The sequence below is a fragment of the Cupressus sempervirens genome, chromosome 4 (assembly GCF_028749045.1).
Source record: "Cupressus sempervirens isolate cs-2001-9-10 chromosome 4, ASM2874904v1, whole genome shotgun sequence".
Taxonomy (NCBI): Eukaryota; Viridiplantae; Streptophyta; class Pinopsida; order Cupressales; family Cupressaceae; genus Cupressus; species Cupressus sempervirens.
Window position 1 is genome coordinate 858,469,690 of NC_143121.1, and position 24,793 is coordinate 858,494,482.

The 24,793-nt window shown below is 36.9% G+C and overlaps 2 protein-coding genes across 3 annotated transcripts in view; one reads left to right on the forward strand and one right to left on the reverse strand.

The window, feature by feature from the left end:
• LOC149564122 (uncharacterized) overlaps positions 1 to 24,793 on the reverse strand; it is a 173,583-nt gene that overhangs the window by 126,129 nt on the left and 22,661 nt on the right. The window contains exons 2-5 of the mRNA XM_089827202.1: positions 10,747 to 10,777; positions 10,591 to 10,604; positions 10,350 to 10,400; positions 8,301 to 8,370 (exon numbers count right to left, since the gene is read on the reverse strand). Of these exons, the coding sequence (XP_089683328.1) occupies positions 8,301 to 8,370; positions 10,350 to 10,400; positions 10,591 to 10,604; positions 10,747 to 10,777 (166 nt within the window). The remainder of the gene's footprint in view (positions 1 to 8,300; positions 8,371 to 10,349; positions 10,401 to 10,590; positions 10,605 to 10,746; positions 10,778 to 24,793) is intronic.
• LOC149564126 (uncharacterized) lies at positions 16,210 to 18,298 on the forward strand. Of its 2 annotated transcripts, none has more exons than XM_089824109.1 (3): positions 16,210 to 17,150; positions 17,276 to 17,463; positions 17,570 to 18,298. In XM_089824109.1, the coding sequence occupies exons 1-3, from the start codon at positions 16,981 to 16,983 to the stop codon at positions 18,184 to 18,186; spliced, it is 975 nt and encodes a 324-aa protein (XP_089680235.1). In that variant the 5' UTR covers positions 16,210 to 16,980; the 3' UTR covers positions 18,187 to 18,298. The 2 variants fall into 2 exon arrangements, with proteins under 2 accessions (XP_089680235.1, XP_089680236.1); XM_089824110.1 differs by having other exon boundaries at positions 16,210 to 17,121.

Consider the following 24,793-nt stretch of genomic DNA (forward strand, 5'->3'; position numbering starts at 1 on the left):
ATTACCTTCTCATTTGGAATAGGCAATGATACTTGCCCCATCTTGTTGCCTTTGCAGCTGCGGAGAAGGAGTTAGAATGGTATCATCTAGGATGGTATAGAGCAAGACATGGATTTGATCCTAATGGTCTTATCAAGGCATCTCATGTAAACACATCCAAACATATTCCTACTATAGAAGATTTTTGGGCCAATGCACAGGATGACTTTCATGTGAGAAATCTAGCTTTCTCAAGATTGTCAGTGAGCATGATGAGGGCAATTAGATGGAGAGGCCTTGATATTCCCGATCAACTAGAAGATGGTGAAAATGTACTAAGAGAAGATTATGATACAGTGGACGGAACGGAATTGGGTCCAGCGGATTGGGATGATCATAAGGATCCTTCCTTAGAAGCAATTACAAGGACAATTGATCTACACATTGAGTCGTGGTACAATAGGAAGTTAAGGCAATTACAAAGTCAGAAGGTACGCCTTACTTATGAGGAGATGAAACAGGAGGAAGGTCCAGCAGAGTCAGTCAGACAAAAAGGTGGGGGTAGTAGCCAACAACAAAGAGCAGTTAAGAGCAGGAAGAGAAATTTGGAGGTTGAGAGAAGTAAAGAACATCAGGAACCTCCAGCAAAGAGATGGAATACAGCACCGTCAAGGGAGAGCATAATTGAGGCTAGAGGCTAAGAGGATAATGCAAGTAAACACGGGGTCGCGGTAGAGGTGAGCTCTGATTCGGAATCAAGTGGTTACAGTGATAGTGTCGAGTACTCTCCTCTCTCAGAGAACCAACATGGAGATGATATGACAATCACTAGTGAAGAAGAGGATAGGCCAATCAATATTGAGGAAGTAAGCTAGGCACCCAAGGCCGTTGGTGATGCTTTGCTAGTCAAACCAAATCTAGATTTGGGGAGATGCACTGCACCACTATGGTTAAGGCAAATGCTTATGCCAGGAGGCGACATAGTTACTGCCCGAATAGTTGAGGATATTCAAGGGTTAGTGGAAAAAGAAGATAGCGAGAAATAGAAGAAAATTGCAAAAACGGTGGCAAAGGTAATCAGGAGCGATGATAAGGGTCACCGAAAAGTTCAAATTGCTATACCAAAGGTTAGCAAGGCAGTGGATGAGATTGTAGCTCAAGAGTATGAGATAGTAGAGCATAACTTGGGAAGAATCACGGATGACATGGAATGTGAGGAGATCTAGGAAGGCATGGTTTCAATTAGAGAAAGGTTGAGGAAGGCAAACGAGAAGATTGTAAAGTTGGAGGCTGAAAACAAGTATTGGAGAGATTGCCAGCCTATCCAACAATTGCATTGAACAGCCCTTCCTCAAGACAACGGAAGCAACATAGGAGAGATATCCGCTCAGCTGCGCGAAACCAAAGATTGGATCCATGATACATTTCAAGATGGGCAAAATTTCTTGCCTTCCTTTGTCTCGACATTCAGGTCATTGGTGGCTATCAGAGACAAATTTAGAATATTTGAAGGGGAATGGAAGGATTTCCTTCCAGTGAAGGACTTAGCCATTCCCAAGCTACATGCATTTATTGAGCTACCGGAAAGATATTTGGAGAGAACCAAGTTGGTAGATAAAGGAGGAAAGAGTCTTGGTTTGTTGCCTTGACCATCAGATTAAGGATACTTGAAGAAGTACAGAATGAGATTGCACAGCACAGCCCAGGCATTGACACTTCCATTTCAACCATAATGAGCGATGTTGGGGTTGTAGTTGATTTTGAAGATATTAAAGAGGAGAATGTCAATGAGACCAAATTTGGATCAAGATTGGATGAGTTGGGGAAGGTTGTCATCAAGAAGAAGCATTTGGGCACCCTTGCCTCCCTCAATGCCTTTATTGGATATACGAAAGAGTATGAGAAGGATCATGAGAAGACACTGCAAGCAACAAGCAAAATGATGAATTCAGCTGAGCTCAAGATGAAGCACACGCTTTGCCCTCCCATGAAGGAAGTCAACGACAGGCTAGCCAAGTTCATTGCTTTGGCTAAAAAGATGAAAGAAAAGGGTAGAATTATATTAGAAGATCATTTGGTGTAAGCCCAAGTGACAATTTCTCCTTCTTGGGTAGGATAGGTGTCTAATTATTATTGGCTACCATTTTGATGCCTTCTCATTGGTTGTCATTTTTCCTTTTTTTTCATTGGTCCATTAATGAGGTGGCACCTTCTCATTGGCCGATGGGTGGCAACCCTAATTAAGGTTTATGGGATCTAATGTGGATCATTGATTTTGACTCTTAATCTCTACCGTTGGTTGTAATTTTGGCCTCTATATAAGGCCATTTGCTCTTATTTGTAAAGTTTTGAAGAAAATTGTTCCCTAAGATAATACCAAAATTGTTTCTCTTTATCATTGTTGTGACTTGCATGGTGATTAAGAACACTTGGTGTTATTGCATAGTTTCTACTTCCAATAGTTAGAGTTAAATTTCCTTGAAATTGTTAAAGTATATTTTATTTCAAGAAAGGTTGTTAGGAGTAAGAGTAGATGGATAGTTACATGGTGATATTAGTGGATATTTGATAGGGATCTATAAACTAGGCCACTAACATCCTAGCGGCTTGTTAGGAAGCCTTGTGTAGTAATCTAGTCTTTTTTCCTTGAATTATTGCATCTATGGAGGTAGAGCTACTGGTAAGCTTTCATCAGATTCGATCCCCGTCCATTTGCTAATCTTTCCATTCATAGGAGTAGGAGTAAGGCAGCAAGTAGTTTAGTAGTTGCAGTTTTGAAGAAGAAAGTTAGAAAAGAGAAGCATCATTGGCAGACACACCCTCCATTATCATCACCATCAACATCATTTAGCACTCATATACTTTACAAACCCAGACATCATCACCATCACAACGAGAGTCCAACAATCTTTGAATGAACAACATAAGGCTGCCTACGTGATTAACCAGCAAATCACATTAATATAACTAAGTTAGTATCCATAGGTGTAAGGAACATTGGAGTTTTTCTCATGTCTTCATGAGTGTTTACTTTTCAAGAGAGGGATTGAGTGTTTGATATTCCGTATCAAGTATTCAATCACTATATGTTATGTAGTGGTACAAAATTGACATAAACAAATTTATAAGATCGTCACCTTACAACGGTTACTTTTTGTTTATATATGTCAATGAAAGATCATCACCTCTCATTACATATCATATGTGAAATAGTAACCACCATGAACCCAATCAGAGGGTGGTACAAAGGCTTTCACCTTAATTTTCTCTCACAAAGAAGAATACATTACAAGGAGTTTCACTTACAACTTCTCCTCGTAGAGAAGATATCATTCACAAAGGATTGCACCTCAAAAATTCTACCTTTGAACAATGATCCTAAGAAGTCAGGTCTAGTAGTACTCCCTTAGAGGCTCTCTTCTCCAAGGATTCTTGTCAAACTCACTCTGAATCTGATATCTAATGATAAGTCATCACTTCCTTATGATATACATAGGAGTAGGCCCATCAAAATCATGCAGTCACACACCTGTATTTCTAGACTCCCTCTGAGTATCAATCTTCTAAGCTCTTGTGTTGCTTTAGAAGAAGTGTCATACTCCCTCTTAATGTAGACAAATCTCATAATCTCAATCATCAAAGATGTTTGCTTCAAGAGCCTCATTTTATCCATCTTGATCATCAAGGTCTTTGGAGCTACTATCATTAGATTGAGTCTGCACAATATTAGTTAGCATATGTAAAGTACCAACCTTATTTTCGTGTAAGAATATCCTCAAACATAAGGGAAAAGTTCAAGGCAAGTAACCCTTATAGTATGTATACAATTACAAATAACTAATAAGAGAGAGACTACAAAGAGTCGATAAATGTAAAAGATAAGAATACTTATATGCACATGAAGATTCAAAAATTGTCTTTTTAGATTATTTGAGAATGGAACATCTCCCCTCTGAATAAGGTTCAAGTGGGAATGGAACACTGACTATTATTCCCCCACGATGTAAAATTTCCACTCATTCTTATATTGTTGAACAATTTTGCATCAAATATAACAACTCCTTTCTAAGTTCCAACTTGCTCTTTTTGTCCATTGAAGGTCCAAACATTCATTTAGCTTAACAGTAGAAGTAAACATGTCCATCCGTTTTCTCAAACTCGTCCCCAATATGCCAATATCTTGATTGAGTATGATTGTGCCACATGTACGACTCATACATCGAGTTTCAGTCATCAAAGAGAGACTTGTAGATGGTTCAAATGAATTCTTAAAAGCTTCATTAACGTCTCACAAAAACTCAAATTTCTTTTGTTCATGCAAAGGTATTTGTTTGATCTTTTGATTAAACTTATATCACGCACATCTTGCAATTTGTGTATTTCAAATTTATATCATTAGTGAATCTATCACAAAGTGGTTTACTCCCTCTGAATTAATATGATCAAGATCACCAAAGGTTGACTAAATCATATCCTCTATATGCTCCCTCTCTTTTAAGGTTGCCTTAAATGTCAGTCTCCCTCTAAATCTCCCTCTTTCCTTTTTACAAACCGATCAACCAATTTGTCCAACAAAGCCCCTAATTGACCCAATACCTCCACAAAATTGATATAACCCATGTGCATTAAAGGTGACGAGCATTAACCTTTTATATATGTCGTAGTCCAACATCTTCGTGAGTGGGATAAGGCACTTGTACAAACAACGTTCGAGGTTTGGACAACGTAGCGGGTGGATTTGGGAGTTCTCTCTTTATTGTCCAGTCCACTAGACATGATGTCGTGGCATAAGATCTTTCTCATTTGAGTACAATTTCTTATACTTCTTAATCCATCCTAAAAGTATTTCATTTGAAGAGATTACAAATAGTTCATAGAACTAAACTATCTAGAAGGAAAATATCAATGACAGAAGTATACATTATTTTATTATCCCATTATTATAACATGAATTAACTACATAAAATTCATGACCAGTAATCAAAGGTACAATGATAAAATACTTATCTCTTGTGGTCAAAGCTAAATATACTCCAGATGATACTTGAATGGCTTTGACTAGGAATCTCACTATCTCCTCATTGCGAGTTTCCTCTCTCTCTCCTTTTAAATATATATCCTCTGATGTTACCAAAAGTACAACTTGATGCTACCTCACAAAGTTTTTCAGCAACAACACATGTTTTTATAGTTTTCGAAACTTAAGGATCCAAAAATCCTTTCTACAGATATTTGCAAGGATCCACAAGATATATGATTCATACATTTTGTTTGAAAGGACTACACAATCAAACAGCATATGCCAGATGATTGAAATAATTCTCAGGCTTGACTTTCTTCTAAATGTAAGATTTGCAATACGAAAGAATCTTCCCTCATCAATCCCTACGATGATAAATCATTTTCTTTGCCCAAATCACTATGGGTCCCAACTACAAAAACTTTCGATGATGATCGAAGCCAGATTTCCCGAGCTAAGGATGTTGTTGTTCGAGGACAATCTGTTCCTTCTTTCTATTTAAGAAGACAACAACTAAGCACAAGGAGTTCACAAGTTGCTATAACACCTTTTAATAATAACACTCCCAATACTTCTTGTTTCAAATATACACTTTGTGTAACTGACACTCCAACTATCTCTAACTCGGTGAAAACAAGGAACATGGACTCGTAAAATAATTAGACACTGCTTAAGATCGTTGTACAATGCTTTTAGAATCCCATCAATCATCACAATTTCCTCTCCCACAACATGAGTTCCCTCTCCCTCTCAAGCAATACACGAACAGTGAGGACCACTCAAGGAGTTTAAGCTATCTCTAGCTTTTACCAATTCAATCGTTAATTTTCTCTCAAAGGTAATGATAATGCAGTCCTCGTCTTCGAAAGACTACGCACCGTAATATCCTTTGTGGGATGAATTATATTTAAAGCCATTCCACACAAGTTTGGATATATTCTTCCACATCATGCCCAATTAATTTATGTCCATGGTAGAAGTATTACATCCTTATTGCATTGGTTCAATCAATGACATTGTACCACTCTTTCATCAATGAATTTAAAAAAAAAAATCCCCCACCATTCCCAATTGTCAATGTATTGACGTGTCTTTATCTCCCATTATGATCGACTTTGTAGATGTATTTTCTTGAACCAATTGTATGAACTGTAATGAGTATTCATCAAACTGGATAGTTAAAAAAATATATGATTTACCCTTTTCAAAGGATCGCATAAATCTTAACTAGCATTTAGATTTGGAAACATCACATATACAGATGTTAGCTATGTCTCTGTAACAGTAAAAACTCTTGCTCTGTGGAATTGAAAACACAGTAAACCATGGCACGTAGATAAGCAAAGTTATCAACTTTTCTAATGTCGATTCAAATCGAATAGTGGTATGATCATGGATTGACATTAAAGGCCCATTGCCGCCCAACTCATTCCATATTTTCGCACTACTCCTTTTCTGTCGTTGGGTGAATTTGAGTTGAAGTTATCCTTACAAATTAAAAGATTAAATACAAATGTCAATTAAATATATTGCAGTTGATGGCTTCAGACTCTTCGTAATTTGTCTGGTCCTCCATTGCCTTCAAACACTCGCTTACAATTTGCAGCCTTGCTCTGATACCATGTTAAAAAAACATGGATCGATTTCTGCAAATGTAATTACACTACCATTGTTATTGGTATTTTCCAAATGCAGAGCCCAATCTCTTATAAATATAAGAGTAGGAGACATATCTCTATGATTAATCATTATTAGTTAATATATATTAACAATATAAATCACAATATAACATATGTATTTTATATATGTATAATATTTTATATATATATATATATATATATATATATATATATATATAATATAATATATATAATATTATATATGTAGTATAATTATAATATTATATATATATGATATATTATATCGACATTGTATCTTATGATTAAATCAATCCGATTGTAGCTATAATCTTAACACTCCCTCTTAGTTAGGGAGGATTTGTTATTGAACACATTATGCTCTCAAGCATATCGAGATATGCAATCTCAATGTGATATTCTCGGAATGGCGTATTTAAGGATATCAACATAAATCCATCAACACACACACACACACACATATATATATTAACATATATTACATAAGGAATTGGCTTCAATTCACTATGAGGCAAAATTTCTCAACAGAAATGAGCTCATATTTATAATGCTTTGTTGATAAAAGTTTCCATAAGAACTCAACTTCGGAAACTCCGAAAGTTTCCCAAAAGAACACAACAGGAGAGTCAATCTCAAGCTAATCTAATGGTCGGAGAACTTAACCCCTAGGTATGTATAAGATGGGGAGATCTCCATCTCCACCCCTTTATAATACTCATAATTTATATAATCTTAGATGACTATAATATTCATAATTATTTGGAAAATATTCATAATTAATACAATCTTATTTTCAGCCATAAAATACCTCTGAATAAAGAAAATTTGTCTTTGTAGGAAGCCTTCACAAATTTGTCTCAAATGTGACTCCATCACGAATCCATTACTTAGGAAGAGCTAGGCTTTTGTCCAACCCTTCTATCAATTTTCTAAAGAAGGGTTCCTCCATTGCTTTATGTAAAGATTCATACAAATAATCAAATCCAAAAACATGCCTAATTTTGCCCATCTAGAACTCCAAGAAGAATCTAGAACATTAGGCCAACTTGGCTGACTTAATCAAATTTGAAGAACTCAAACAAAGTGACATTTTATTAAATTTATTCTTTTATTTAATTATTATCAAATCATCATTTAAATATTCCATTTCTTTTGACTACTTATAAATATAATTTTAATTAATTGTCACTTTGGAAATTGGGGACATTACACTACAATTTGTTTATTTCATGTTATTTTTTGGCTATAACATAAACCTTATTCAAGTTCACTTCTAGGAACACCCTCATGGGTTTAGTTGAGCCCAAAGTGCAAGCTCATCAACTGAACTTTCATACTCCTCAATTTGTTGATAAGCCTTTATTTTGCCTTCATGATGACAACACTTGGCCTTGAAGGTATGAGTAAGTTGTCGGATTGTAGAGCAATCATTTTGTACCCAACAAGTGGTTGATAATCAGTTGCTTCATTCAACCAATCCAAAAAAAATGAGGTGTACAGGTCAACTATAAAAGATAGAATAGATGAACTTGCTAATAGAAAAAGAACTGCCATAATTTCAATTCTTAAATTATTCAGGAAATAAGTAGCATAGAAAATGATCTAAAATCAAACAAAAAAGGCAAGTAAACATATGTACATACTCTCAATAGGCTCTGATGTGCGTAATCTCTCAGATAATTTAAGCCCACTCTCCAGGTCACGCAGTTCAACCTAGATTCCATAATTACAAAAGAATATGAACTCTATACCTTGATATAATGAATCTAATAAAGCCCAAACTATAATGGTAGTCCAATGTAACCCATAAAATCACAAAGATTCCTACTGTATCCATGAAAACATTCCAGATTTATTTTAACCCACCCCCAAGTCACGAGTATATGTTGATTAACTAAACTCGTTAATTTTGAGAATAGAAAGAATATTGGTATAAGTGACCCACTGCTACATTTAGTTTTAAAAGTGTCACCCAAAAACTTTGTTGACATATTATACGCCTATCTACAGACAGAGCAAACCGAATCAATTCTCACTCTTATGAATCATCAATTTTGTCCTTGTTAAGTTCCATCACAATTATTCAAGTGTAGAAAGAATGAAGAAAGCAATTAAAGCCATAACTGTATTTACTATTTACCACTGACAAGCATACAACTTCCAAGACACTGAATCCATAAAATGATAAGACAAAATAAACCAAAAACCCATTAAATTTTCCAACTATGAAAATGCCAAAAAGGGGATGAGAGAACAAATTTAGTTAAAAAATAGACAAAGCACAGAACATCATTAAAAACAATTGTTTCATCCATTGAAATTGATCTAAAGATGTTTAATATTTCCTGGGCCATTTTAAGTCAGTTTTGGGCAATTTCAGCTAACTTAAAAGGAGCTCACGCAGACAAGATTTTCACCCCTCCCAAAAAAAAACTCAAGACATACACTACATATGTTGACACATGAGTCAATAAAATTGCTGGTACATTTTTCTTCTTGTTACCTGGATTCCTTAGTCCTGCGCTCTTATTTACAGTGTTATTTAGCTACCCTAAAAAATTTGATTGAGAAAAGGTCCCTGTTTAAATTACATGTCCTCAAATGCATATATATGGCTATCCTTGTTCTTAATGAGTCCTGCTTAAAATTGCCTCTTCTCCTTTAGTTTACTTAACATTGCATATATTTTCGCTAGATATGTAAAGCTCCTAGTGTTTCACTAATGATTCCTGTACCATTACACTGTTTTGCTATAAAGACATGTCCAACAAAGTCAAAAATTACAAGATATAGCAGGAAACTTTCAGAATGACATGTGCATGATACTATTTTCAAGAGCCAGATAAGGTGTTTACATGTAACAAGTGCCACAAAAAGGATCAAGGAGAACAGATTCCAAAGAAAATTAGAGTTTTAAAAAAAATGATAAAATTTGTTCATCGTTTTTGGAAATCATTTACTCCCAATTCACACAAGTTCATAACCAGTCATGGTGCAAACATGCAAGATAGATAAGACAATTCAGTCTGGAGACAGAACCTGCTAGAGATAGGGTGTATTTAAATAATAAAGGCGATAATGTTGTAAGGTCAAAGCATACCCTACATCTCAACTCTGCATCTCTCTTTGCCAATTCTTTGTTCCTCTACGAAAGTACATAAGAGGCATGGAGAGAATACAACAAAAAGCCTATCTAAAAAATCCTGGACTAACTGATTTTCCTTATGTTTATCCTAATTCATATTTCACTCAAAGATAACTGCAATAGCCACTTATTAGACGCACCCATTATATTTAAACAATAAACTTTGCAAGTTTAATTTTCACCACTAAATATCCTTATAGCCTTTGTCCCAATCCACGCTTCCAAAGAGGGCTGACCATATGGGCGATTTGCACCATTTGTACAATAACATTATCAAGTAATCTTCTCACAAGATCTGGTGTTACTGTTTTGTATTGCATTGCTATAATGGTTCTGCATTGGTATATTGGAATGTGTCTTAGTCTAGAAATAACACTAACACCAAGAAGTCTTTACTAAACTTTCTTCTTCCAAGGGAAAAGGTTTACAGAGGCATAGAACTTAGCAAAACAAATAAGATGAATCAAAAACATCCAAACATCTACTAAAATTGAAGTGCTATTAAAATAACTGTGTTTTCAAGAAACTTCATGATTTTGAATGTAACCTGCATGGTTGCTCCTCCTCTGCCATGTTGAGTGTGTTGTGCTTTTAAAACCTGATTAACCAAGGTCAAGTATTCAGTTCAATATATCTATAAAAGCATTGCTCGAACTGAATTGACACAGCAACTAAATACCATTCATATTAAAAACTTATAAGATACACATAGTTCACACTCAAGTATTCCTTGGAACCTATAGTCGAGGTTGGCAGAAGAAAAGATTGAATTGATCAAAGATAATTACCTCATAAAGGCACCCTGCCATGAAAAGGTCCAAGCCCAATCAGCAAAGAAACTACATAAATCCGATCAATATATCCAAAGTACAATTACTGAGTAAAATTAGAAGTTGTCATAAAGTTCATTCTAGACATATTGGTATTTACGTTGATGTACTGACCATTTTTCTCAATGACATTCCCAACCTTCACCTACACATAAAAAACAAAAGAAACTGTCAGTTTTCGGGCAATGAGGTTGAAACCTACCATAAAAAGGGTAAAATGACAGCATAAACTTATCTATCTAATCTAAACCAAAGAGTGGCAATCAGGATACTACAAGATAAATTTTCAAGCATATGAAATTCTTTATCTAAACATGCGATTTGCAAAGTTCCCAAATATTCTCTGCCATTCAAATTTTCTGATATATTTCCCCAGAATCTCCATTAAGATCTAATTTGACTGCTTTACTTGTGCACTCCACAATTGGGAGCTCAGTGAAAGGAACTTAATCCTAGCACCATACACATGATCACTCACAGAAACTAGCCAAATCAGACATGCTAAAAGCTTATACCCAGCTCAAACACGCATTATGGAAGCAATAACACCCTACATTATTTTAATTATTAAAAATTCAGGCAATTCACTTGCCTCAAAGGTGCAAGGTTCAGCAGTAGGACTTTATGATCCTCCCAATCTCATATCTCTCTCCCTAACACGCACAGCAGCAGGATTATGCATCAGACAACCCTCTCATACATTCTCCTATCTCGCAGTTGTATCCAAGGAAAGGGTAGGTGTATTATATAGGAACAATCACACCAACACATGCTGCTTGTATTATATATGCACTACCACAGAAATGAGACCCCCCCACAAAAGAAAACAAACTACTGCCAGGTATAAGCATTCAATTAGAATAATATTTACATATCTATTAGTTTAATGACTAAAAATGTAATATCAGCCTATTTAGATAGTCTCTAAAGTAGTCTTTAGCTATCGATTGTTTCTTTAGGAAACATCATCAATGTAACTGCCTATACATGTGCATTTCATTCTATAAATAAAATCAAGCAATTACAATTGTGTAACAAGGTATAAAGGCAGGCAAAAATATTTGTAATCCTAAAAATTTCTTTGGTTCGCTCACGTTTTTTCAGTCGAAAGTATTTTTGCAAGGTACTGTTCTCAAATTTTCTACAATGTGTTTTTCTGATTACCATTGGGTCAGGGTTGTGATTTGCTTGCAATTTTGAATTATAAAGCAACTTTTTTTTTAAATGCAAAACTTCTACATACCACAACCCCTGTGTTCATGGGTTTGCTCTGCTCATTATTCACGTGAAATCCATGCCATTGTTTGACAACAGTGCTAGCAGACACAAGTTTGCTCGCATTTTCTCTGTTTATTCCACAACAGAAAGCTACAAAGTACATCTCTGTCTCTTCCCTGAATATATCTTTACGTGAATTCTCTTGTGACGGTAACTTTTGGGTGCCATTGTTGTGTACCTGTATTGTGACAGATCGTTATTTTTGCATGGTGCTTGGCATTTTTGAACTCCCGTGTGTAGTACCTCCATTTTTCTCTGTGTTTTGTCCTCAGTCAAATCTCTGTAACTTTGAGTTTTCAACAAAACTTGTATTTCTGGAATTTGTGCTCTTTCTTTATCCACAACTGGGGTTTCCAAACCCTTTGTAGCAATTCGCAGGTTTTTCTTTGGTAGAATCTTCGATCTAGGGTTTCTGCATTGAGATTTGTGCCCACCAAGGTGTTTTTTGCCATAAGATGTGATTTAGACTCTGCCTCTATTTTATATGCATTGGGATCAGTGCCTTGGGTTTCATGCAATCAATGTTTAAGTCTCTTTTGTTTACCTCATCTTGCATGGCTTGGAAAGCGTAAAGATGACTTCTTTGACCAACATAATGTTGGAAGTAAATCAGAAATTGAATGGCCATAACTACAACACCTAAAAGCAATGGATGATGACTATTTTTGAATATCACTGTCTTAATGAGGCGGTTTTAGGCAAGTCTACTCATCCTACAACGGCAGATCGAGATCAAGATAAATTTGATGAAAGGAATTTGGAGGTCATGAGGTTTACTATATTGTTGGTCACCGACAATCAGGTGCCTCAGGTTCGCTCAAGCAAGATAGCTGCTGAAACATGATATTATTGAAGGGACTACAAGAAACATCTAACAAGAGCCATGGGTTCTTTATGAAGAACATTTTCTTGATCATGACGGATTAGAGCATGTCTCTATAAGAAGATCTCACAAAAATCAAGGACATCCATGATCAGCTGGAGGAATTCTCTCAAACAATAGAGGAAGAAGACATGGTAAAATAATCACTCACTCTAAAAAGCCTACCAAATTCTTATAAACACTTTATTGAGACACTCACCATTACCTCAACTAAGGTTAATGTCAAATTTCCATATCTTTGCAATAAAATTTTGTAGCAAGATCGACGCAAACATGGTTCAGTAGTAGTGCTAGTGTCCTCCATAGAACAATATTTCACAGAAAATTCCTTTGCTTTCAACAAAGGGAACAATCAGTTCTCTCAGCAAAAAGGCCCAAGTCAATCCCAGCATAGCTCCAAGAGGAAGCACATTCTGCGTAATTATTGCCACAATTATGGTCACATGAAGAAAGATTGTTAGCATTGTTTAGCTTTTGAACAACAATAGGGAGGGTCTCAACAGAAAGCCCATGTAGTAGAGCACACTAAGAACACTTTATTGAGACACTCACCATTACCTCAACTAATGTTAACATCAAATTTCCATATCTTTGCACTAAAATTTTGTAGCAAGATCCACGCAAACATGGTTCAGTAGTAGTGCTAGTGTGTCCTCCATAGAACAAGACTTCACAGAGAATTCCTTTGCTTTCAACAAAGGGAACAATCAGTTCTCTCAGCAAAAAGGCCCAAGTCAATCCCAGCATAGCTCCAAAAGGAAGCACATTCTATGCAATTATCGCCACAATTATGGTCACATGAAGAAAGATTGTTGGCATTGTTTAGCTTTTGAACAACAATAGGGAGGGTCTCAACAGAAAGCCCATGTAGTAAAGCACACTAAGAACACTAAGCAGGAGTTACTTTCTATGCCTTTATGGCCAAATGCCCAGCAGATCACATCAAATTGTCTGCTTGGTACATCGACTCAAGTGCTTCTTGGCACTTAACTTATTGCTAAGATTGGTTCATTAATTATACACCGTTCATTGATACAATTATTTTGGAGAAGGGTGTACTGTTAATTTCAAGGATCACTGCAAATGTACTAATAATGCCAATTTTACTAATTGTGTTCCAAATGCAAATGAAGGATTATGAATATGAGAGAAGACATGTCTCATGATGAGACATGTCTCCACGGTTAAACATCACTAGTTAACATATTAATATAACATTAATATGTTAACCATATATGTAATATATTATTATATTATTATATAATAATATATAATGTATAATGTATATAATATATATTATATTACATATATAATATACATTATATCTATATAAGATATTTATTAAAGATGATTTACCGTCAACAAGGTGTTGTGAGGTTCTTACACCATCACCCCAAAATTTTGGGGACCCCCTTTTTTTCAATTGCTTGGCAAATTTTTCGGAGTTGTCCAAAAGTTCTCAATTTGAAAATTTTACACTTTGGGCGCCTTTGTGCCAAGAGAGATGTGGTTAGATTTGTTTTTTTACCTGGTCTTAACTCGATTTTCCGGAACTTGTAATTTTATCCTTAGGCCAAACAAATTTCAATGACAACATTTTTTTGATGGTTAGAACCATAGATGTGAGTATCGACGATACGAGATAAAATCGCGATTTTTTGAGGCTGGTGATTTAGTCGCCCCAAAAATCGCGATTTTTTTTTGCAGATTTTTTCCAAAAAATCGCAGATTAATCGCCTAAAAAGTCACCTAAAAATCGCCCGCGTCCAGCAGTCACATAAAGTGACGAAAAAACACATTTTTTTCATTCTGTTTTTACATTGCTTAGGGCGTTTTGGAGAGGAGAGGATAGAGGAGGAGTTCGTGGCAAGAAACAAGCGGAATCGAGTGCATTTGGAGGCCTTTTGATTCGATTTCTTCGTTACTAGGTAAGTGATTTGAATCTTTGTTTTTTATTTTTACAAGAGATTGTATTTTTTTTTTCTTGCATGTAAATGGATAAAAATACATTCCTAATTAGTTAGGAATGCATTTGATGAATGTAAGCAAGATTAAATGCATTCATTTGCATTTTTTTCCATTCTAGATCGAATTTATGCTAGAAATTTGCACTTTTTTGAAAAATTTGAAACCCTAGCAGCTAGTTTGTTTGAATGTTATTTGGATTTCAATTTATTGGCGCTGTTATTGGAATGTTGCTTGAATTCTTTGTTTAACTGTTAACTTTGATCTTGTTATAATTTATTTATAGTTTTTTTTTTTAAATTTGTATGTGTAGGCAGCCCGCAGCAGTTTTAAATGGCAGACAAATGGCCATTGACTCCATGCCCCTTAGGCTACATTGGCACTAGGCCAAAGAATGCAAGAGATCAGGCATGGAAATATGCCTATGAAGCACCCGATGAACCAACCAAAGTGATTTGCATTCGATGTGAAAAAGTAATATCCGGGGGCATTTACCGGTTCAAATATCAAATCGCAAGGATCTCAAAACATGATACGAATCCTTGTGAGAGTACAACAGAAGAAATAAAAAGGTTTGCAAATGCCTTGCTCGCAGCTGGAGAGCAAAAAAAATTGCAAAGAGAGCGGAATAAATTGCATGTCAGGGCAGCCATAGCAGAGACCCAGGGCAGTTTCGTTGATGTTCAGGAGGAGGAGGCAGCCATTGAGAGCATGGCCGGCTCTTATCGTGGGCCGCGTGTCCGCAAACAGGGTGGTTTTTCTTTCACAAGTTCTGCTCCCACTCCCACTCCTACACCTCCTAGCACTTCCGCACCATCAAGATCAACAGGTGCTTTTGGGATAGGGAGCTATTTTGTGCCAAGGCACACACCTGGTGCACAACCTTCATTAGAGGCCACTAGATGGAATAAGGAGGTCCATGACCAGTTGGACAATGCACTAGCAGATTTCTGGATTTTCAACAACCTTCCTATTAGTGTTGTTGACAGTCCCTATTGGGAGGCTTTGGCCACAGAGTTGACAGTTGCAAGAAAGGGGTACAAGTCCCCTTCTCGTTTTGTGTTGGGTGGCAGGTAAGCAAATAATTTTATTACACTCGATTTCCTTTTAATTTTTAACTTTTTACTTAGTTCTAAATTTTAATTAATTTATCTAGAAATTAGAATGTTGATTACTAAAGTCTAAATCAATTTTAAATTACTAAGAATCTAAGACATAACTAAATTTTGTTTTTGTAAGCTTATTGGAAATACTGTTGAGAGGGCCAAAGCATTTGTTGAGGAACAGAAACAAGAATGGACAAAATTTGGTTGCACCATTCTTTCTGACGGGTGGACGGATGGGAAGAGCAGTACCATAATTAATTTTTTGGCCTACTGTAATGATAATGTGGTGTTCCTGAAATCAATTGATGCCTCCAACAAGGTAAAAAATGCTCAGACATTGGCATTGATGTTGGAGAACATGGTCTTAGAGATTGGCATTGAAAATGTGGTGCAAATCATCACAGACAATGCTGCTGCATATGTATCAGCAGGTAAACCGTAATTTTATGTTGCATGTGCATTGTGAATTTCACAAGAAGAATTTTTAATAGTTTGATATTTTTGAAAAGTTGGAAACTAATTAGTATTTTCTTTTACAATTGGCAGGAAAACTCCTACAGCAGAGGCACCCCACTCTCTCTTGGACCCCGTGTGCAACACATGTCCTTGACCTTCTTTTGGAGGACATGGGCAAACTTGAGTGGGTCACTCCAATTGTGGAGGATGCAAGGCGGGTGACAAAATACATATACAATCACCCATGGGTCCTTAGCCTAATGAGAGAGCACACTGATGGCAAAGAAATTGTCAGGCTTGCCGTCACAAGGTTTGCAACGATTTTTTTGACATTGCAAAGCATTCTCGATAATTTGGCTTCTTTGAAGCAAATGTTTGTTTCCAAAAAATGGCTTGCTTCCACATTTTCAAAGAAGAGTGAAGGAGAGAATGTTATGCGGATTGTGTTTGATAAATATTTTGAAGATAAGGCTGATGAAATAGTAAAAGTAACTACAAAACTTTAAGTTTTAGTTTACACTTTACAACTTTATAACATACTAAGTTTGTAACTCAAGTAAATAATAATTTTGTAACTTGTCAACTAATTTCAAATTTATATTGCAAGTGTCTGAGCCTTTAGTCAGAGTTCTGCGTTTGGTTGATGGAGACCAAACGCCAATGGGTGAACTATATGAGGCCATGGACAAGACCAAAGAATCTGTCAAAAATTACTACAAGGGGGAAAGCATCAAATATGAACCCATTTGGCAGATCATTGATAGAAGGTGGAATAATCAGCTCCACCAACCCATTCATGCAGCAAGATATTTCCTCAACCCACGTTTTAGGTATACCGTAAGCTCATTCTTACTCAAATTTAAGTTAACGAAGACTTGAGTTCATTTTGCTTTCGTAGGGTGTTGGGTGTGTACTAAAATTGCAAGACTTATTTGTTTTTGGTTTTTGGTTTTAGGGCTGATGGTACATATGCAGATCCTGATGGAGAGGTCATCAGAGGCCTAAGTGAGTGCGTCGAAAAGATGGTAACCAGCGAGGAAACAAGAGATAAAATCATCGCTGAGCAGGAGATCTTCACTTCAGCAGGGGGCAAGGTGTTCTCCACTTCTCTCTGCAAGAGAGCAAGGCTTACACAAACCCCAGGTAATACATTTGCAAACTTCTGAATCTCAAATGCTAAATTAACATTTATGTTTCACTTTTTGTTGTCTATTAGTATTTTCTAACTTGTACAATTTTTGTGATGCAGTGGCTTGGTGGACCACTTGGGGTGCAAGCACTCCAAATCTTGCAAAATTTGCTCTCAGAATCCTATCACAGCCTTGCAGCGCATCACATTGTGAGCGCAACTGGAGTTTGTTTGAGGCCATCCACACAAAAAAGAGAAACAGGTTGTCCCAAAAGAGGATGAATGACATGGTCTATGTGCAATATAATCTTAAATTGCGCATGAAAAAGGCACAACAAGATCCTCCTGGGCCAATCGATTTGGATGAGATAGATCCTTATTATGATTGGACGGCACAGGAGCAGGCTCCCTTATTTACACAAGAGGACATCTCCAATTTGGAGAGGGAGGCCGCGGAGGAGGCTACAGAGGAGGAAGGGGGTGGAATTGGATATGACATCGATTTGGATGACATTGAGGAGGGCGATGATGAGGATGATGACATTGAGCTTACTGCAGAGGACCTTGACATCTTGCGCGCAGCGAATGTGGAGCTACCGACATCTAGTTCTATAGCTACACCATCTCCTGCATTGGCACAGACACAGACACAGGCACAAACCCTGCGGGGTTCTAGTTCTAGAGCTTTATCCTCTCCCGCACTCGCTAGTAAAGCGACTGGGAAGAGGAAGATGTAGTCCTGTATTTGACATTTGTACTTATTTGTAGTCATGTTGATGTGCTTATTTGAACTCTTTACATTTGACACTTTATTTATGAGAATACTTCTCATGTGTTGTGAACTTGTTAGTTGTTAGTAATTTACAACTTGTCACTACTTACTTGTTAGTAATTTACCGATTAATAACTCTTTTTGCATTGATATATATCTAAACATGATTGTTTCTTATGTATTGTTAGTAATTAAGTCATTAGATGCAAAAAAATTGAATTCTGTAAAAAAATCGCATTTTTTTATTAAAATTTAGTGGTTTTTTAGTTCCCGATTTTTTCCCCGATTTTTTTCCGATTTTTCCCGATTAAACTTTTTCAGGCCTAGGCGATTAATCTCCTCAAGCGATTTTTACATCAATGGTTAGAACAATACCCTATAGGATAAATTTACAAATTTTTGGGACTTAGACGATTTATTTTGAAAATTGGATATAATTGTATAGACTTGAACATTTTCAAAATGAAATTTTTTAGATTTAATTGTTTTGGAAAATCTTGAATTTTTCAGTGAAAAAAGAAATTTTTTGATAGTGAAATTAAAATTGGAAAATCGATTTTGAATGCTAGAAAAATGGTTTATTTTTTGTAAAAAGTTGAAATTGCATTGCAAAATCGAAAACAGACTTAATTGCAAAATTTTGCATTAAATTGGTTAAAATTGCCTTGAAAATTTTAAAAATATTTAAAAAGATTGGTAAATTAAAGTTGAAAATTGATTTTAGCTTGCTAAATCCAGTTTTAAATGATATTTTAATTACCAAAACATTATTAAATGAAAATGTTTAGCATCTCCAAGTCTTTCTTAAATTTATTTTGCAATTTTTTGGTCCTAACCGGTAATTAAAAGTGCAAATTTCACTATTGGCAAAATTAATTTTAGCTTGGCATTTAATCTAGGACTATTAATGGTGGCCTAATTTAATTTTTTGTCTTCTCCAGGGCTAGTCGGCCAGCTTGGAGGAAGTATGGGAGTGGGATATAAGAGGGCTTCCCCCCTCTTTCATTTCTCATTCCACCACAAGCTTTCTTCTCTACTTGGTGATTTTCCTAACTTGGAGCAGATTTGTTGCTTGGCGATTTTTTGGAGGAGCCTTCTCAAGTGTTTAGCGATTTTTTTGAGGAGCAGCTTGGAACTGTTTGGTGATTTTTTTCTAAAGAAGGCATTTTGCTTGCTTGGCAATTTTGTTAGGGCAGATCCGAATCCTTTCCTCTTGCCTCGGCGATTTTTAAAGTTCTGATTTTTGCTAAGGGGCTGTGATTTTTACACCAGATCTAGGCAACTTTTTATTTGGTGGAGGATGCATTATTGAAGATCTGATTCATGCCAAAGTGTGGGCATTTTTTCAAAGAGATTAAAATTCTGATTTTGCAAGGAGACTTGAATTTTCTAAAGTCTGATCTGAACTTCAAAGAAAACCTGGCTATTGGTAAAGGTAAAATTCAATTCATTCTAGAGCTGAAAGTTGGTTTAAAAGCGGATTTTACTCCTTGTTCTTGCTTGGTTTCATTTCCCTTATGTTCTTCTTGCATTCATCATCCACCACTTCATCATCCCATCTATAGGTTGAAGTTTGGAGAGATAAGTGTAGATTCCATGATACGACATTTGGTGAGGCAGAAATAAGCTAGACCACCCTAGGTTGAAGTTGGGAGATATAAGTGTAATTCATCCTAAGGTAGCGAAGAGGTAGAAACAAGTGGTAGTCCCACCCCTAGGTTGAAGATTGGAGATTGATAAGTGTAGTGATAGGACTTGGCGAGAGAGAAATAAATTAGAATTTATCGATAGAAAAAAGGTTGGAGATCAATAAGAGTAGTCCATATCACTTAGAACGAAGGGGCAGAAATAAGTGTTTAGGATGGTAGATGTTAGTGCAAGCAAGAACCCAAAGGGAACGAACACCAAGAAAGACAAGGAAGACGTGATGCCTAAGACCACCTTCTTCTCAAAAGTGAGGTGAATAACTGATACCAATATCAGTACAGTGAACATGATACAGCTAAAGGATAGACTAAAGGACAATCCACCATGGCAAAGAAGATTTACAAAAGTGAAATTGTACACGCGACGGCCTTCCCTCCTACCTTGCCTTGTCTAGAATTGGTCATGGAATGTGCATCCAGGTTTGATTTGGTTAGTAAATCCATCATTTTTTATGAAGGGAAGAGAGTGTTAGCCAACATTGGCAGACAAGTGATCGAAGAAGCATTCAATATCCCCCAGTACAAAAGCGTGACAATGGTAATGATGGATGAGGCGGCTAAGTTATTCCAAGATAACCAGGAGGCTTATTTCATTCATCTAAAGCAAGATTGGCTACACGAAGGCAAGAAAGGAGTTACCAGATCATCAAGGCTCACTGTATCAGATTTCAAATCAAAGTATGGTGATCTCATTGTGCTTCTCGGTCAAATCATGGGCCTATCGCAAGGTATGCAATTCAAAAACTGGATGTACTTCTCTACTGATGAAATTGAAAAAGGAAAAAGAAGATTTGATTGGGCTAGGATCATAAGTGAGAATCTAGAATTGCAACTTAGGACCATGCAAAATCAAAAGCAATTCTATATGGCGTCCTATCTATTCTATTTGATTGCGAGGTTGTATGAAAATCCAAGACTTAAGGCCGTAGAAGTAATTGGTAATAGGTCGAGGCAATGTTTGGTGCATGAATGCTATCCACAACTTCACTTGCACAACAAAGACTACAAGATATTTTGTGACGCCTTTGCCATGAAAACGGTAAGGATATTGCAAGGGACACCTGCTAAGAGACTCTCCATGGAAGCAAAAGCAAAAGTCAAGAAGTATGGGAGTTAGTTCATCCAATTTCCGCAATTCACTTATATTAGAGTAGCAGAAAGCATAGTATGTCCCAAGAGACTTCCAAGGTACCCACACGACAAGGTAGTTTTGATGGAATTGGCCACAGAACTTGAGCATTATGATAGAATAATGAAACTTAAGGGTGAGACAGGGATTACCTTCTCATTTGGAGTTGGCAATGATAGTTGCCCCAATCCTATCGCCTTTACAGCTGTGGAGAAAGAATTGGAATGGTATCATCTAGGATGGTATAGAGCAAGGCAAGGATTCAATCCTAATGGTCTTATCAAGGCATCTCACGAAAATACATTCAAACATGTTCCTATTATAGAAGATTTTTGGGCCAATGCACAAGATGACTTTCACGTGAGGAGGCTAGCTTTCTCACGATTGTTAGTGAACATGATGAGAGCAATCAGATGGAGAGGCCTTGATATTCTTGATCAACTGGAGGATGATGAAAATGTGTTGAGAGAAGATTATAGTACAGTGGAGGGAATAGAGTTGAATCCAGTGGATTGGAATGATCATCAAGATCCTTCCTTGGAGGTGGTTACAAGGGCAGTTGATTTGTAGTAGACGGCAGCAAGAAACGGTTAGAAGCAAGAAGAGAGATTTGGAGGGTGACAAAAGTAAAGACTATCTGAAACCTCTAGCAAAGAGATAGAATGCAACACCATCAAGGGAAAGTATAATTGTCAAGAAGATAACACAAGTGAACAAGGGATTGCAGTAGAGGTGAGCTCTGATTCAGAATCAAGTGGTAACAGTAATAGCACTAAGTACTCTCCTCTCTCAAAGAATCAGCATGGAGATGATATGGCAGTTACTAATGAAGAAAAAGATGGGCTGATTAATATCGAGGAAATAAGTCAGGCGCCCAAGGCCATTGGCGATGCTTTGCTAATCGAACCAAATCCAGATTTGGGGAGATGCATAACACCACTATGGTTAAGGCAAATGCTTAAGCCAAGAGGTGAGGTAGTAACTGCCCGAACAGTTGAAAACATCCAAGGATTAATGGAAAGGGGTGATAGTAAGAACCAGAAACAAATGGCAAAAACAGTGGCAAAGGTGATTAGGAGCGATAGTGATGGTCATCGAAAGGTTCAGATTGCTATACCAACGATTAACAAGGCACAGGATGAGATTGCAGCTCAGGAATATGAAATAGTAGAGCATAACTTGGGAAGAAACACGGAAGACATGGAATGTGAGGAGATCCATGAGGGCATAGTTTCAATCAGAGAAAGGTTGAGGAAGGCAAATGAAAGGATCATAAAGTTGGAGGCTGAGAACAAATATTGAAGAGATTGCCAACCTATCCAACAGTTGCACCAAGCATCCCTTCCTCAAGATAGCGGGAGTAACATAGAAGAGATATCGGCTCAGCTGCATGAAGTCAAGGATTGGATCCATGATACAATCCAAGACAAGCGAAACTCCTTGCCTTCCTTTGTCTCGACATTCAGGTCATTAGTGGCCATTAGAAATAAATTCAAAACATTTGAAGGTGAATGGAAGGATTTCCTTCCAGTCAAGGATTTAGCTATTAACAAGCTACAGGCATTCATTGGGCTACCAGAGAAATATTTGGAAAGGGCCAAGCTGATTGATGAAGGAGGATTGAGTACGGTGGAGTCTTGGTTTGTTGCCTTGACTACCAGATTGAGAACACTAGAGGAAATACAGAATGCGATTGCTCAGCACCGCACAGGCGTTAACACTTCCATTTCAACCATGATGAGTGACGTTGGGGCGCCACTTGATTTTAAAGATATCAAAGAGGAGAGCATCAATGAGACAAAGTTGGGATCCAAGTTGGATGAGTTGGGCAAGGCCACCATCAAAAGGAAACATTTGGGCACCCTTGCCTCCCTCAATACCTTTATCGGATATGCAAAAGAGTATGAGAAGGACCATGAGAAGACACTGCAAGCAGCAAGCAGCATGATGAATTCAGCTGAGCTCAAGATGAAACATACACCTTGTCCTCCCATGAAAGCTCAGGTGGCAATTTCTCTTTCTTCTTGGATAGGACAAGTGTCTAATTCTGATTGGCTACCATTTTGGTGCCTTCTCATTGGTTGCCACTTTTCCTTTTTTTTTCATTGGTCCATTGATGAGGTGGCGTCTTCTCATTGGCCAACCCTAATTAGGGTTTCTAGGATCCAATCTGGATTGTTGGTTTTGCCGCTTTATCTGTACCGTCAATTGTAAATTTTGGCCTCTATATAAGGCCATTTGCTCTCATTTGTAAAGGGTTGAAAAAAATTGTTGCTAAGATAATGCCAAAATTGCTTTTCTTTCTCATTGTTGTGACTTGCATGGTGATTAAGAACTTTTGGTGTTGTTGCATGGTTTCTACTTCCAAATAGTTAGAATAAGATTTTCTTTGAAGTTGTTAAAATAGATTTCATTTCAAGTTGTTAAGTAGAGAAGAAAGTAGATGGATAGTTACATGGTAGTATTAGTGGATGTTTGATAGGGATTTATAACTAGGCCACTGGCATCCTAGCGGCTTGTTGGGAAGCCTTGTGTGGTAAACTAGTTCTTTTCCTTTGAATCATTGCATCTATGAAGGTGGAGCCGCCTGTTAGCTTTCGTTAGATTCGATCCCCATCCATTTGCTAATCTTTCCATTCATAGGAGTAGGAGTAGAATAGCAAGTAGTATAGTATTTGGAGTTTCGAAGAAGGTTAGGAAGTCATAAACTCATTAGAACACTCATCCTCCATCATCATCACCATCTCCATCAATATTATTTGGCATTCATATATTTCACAAACCCATCACCATCACCATCACACCCAAAAATCCAAGTTGTCCTCAAACAAATAGCATAAGGCCGCCTACGTGATTACCAGCAAATCACATCAATATACTGAGTTAGTATCCACAGGTGTAAGGAACATTGGAGTTTTGCTTATATCCGCATGAGTATTAACTTTTCAAGAGAGGAATTGAAGATTTGATATTCCATATCAGGTGTTCAATCGTTATATGTTATGTAGTGGTACAAAACTGACATCAACATTATCTGGCGCTAGGAGGAGGGCTGAATTGGGGTTCACCGAAAGGTTGAATTGAAGTTTTGAATTGCAGAAGGAGGGTGAACTGGAATTCATTCTTGGAGCAACTTTGAAATTAGAAGCATTATTGCCTCCTCGCAAAATCAACATTATCTAGCGCTAGGAGGGCCTGAAAGTTTTTTTTGAGGACTTGTTCGCATTTAACTATGAAGAACGATGGTGCTTCCTAGATCAAATCAAACTAGAGCAACTTGGGGAACACTCCAAGACCATATTGTAGCCAGTTTGTGCTCAATTACTTGGGAATAAAGTGAAAGCACTAGAGAGTATCTCGACACTGTTGACGTATTGAATCGAGAAGAAAGGAAAGCACGAGCTATTGAAAGAAGAATTCAGAAAAGGTTGGAACATCAAAAAGAACTTGAAAGGAAGCTCGAAAGAGAAAGGAAAGCACAAAGACAAGCTCAGGCTACAGTTGAAGAAAACTCAAATTAGAAAATCAATCTAGTTAGAATTATAGTCAAGCTAGATAGAAGGATTGGGTCTTTTTCCCTCGAAAGGTTTGAGAAATTGCAATTTGATAGAAGGCAAAGGATACTAAGATCTACACCACACCAGGAAGAGGATTTACTTGTGTTGGAATTTCACAAGAAATAAAGGAATCGTTGGGTAGCTGAAACTTCAAATTTGGCTAGCCCCTCAAGTCAGCCA

Coding starts and splice junctions, on each gene's coding strand:
- LOC149564126 (XM_089824109.1), top strand. CDS start 16,981: ATGGGTGAACTATATGAGGCCATGGACAAGACCAAAGAATCTGTCAAA. Junction 17,151..17,275: donor TTCCTCAACCCACGTTTTAG/GTATACCGTAAG, acceptor TTTTGGTTTTAG/GGCTGATGGTACATATGCAG. Junction 17,464..17,569: donor AAGGCTTACACAAACCCCAG/GTAATACATTTG, acceptor TTTGTGATGCAG/TGGCTTGGTGGACCACTTGG.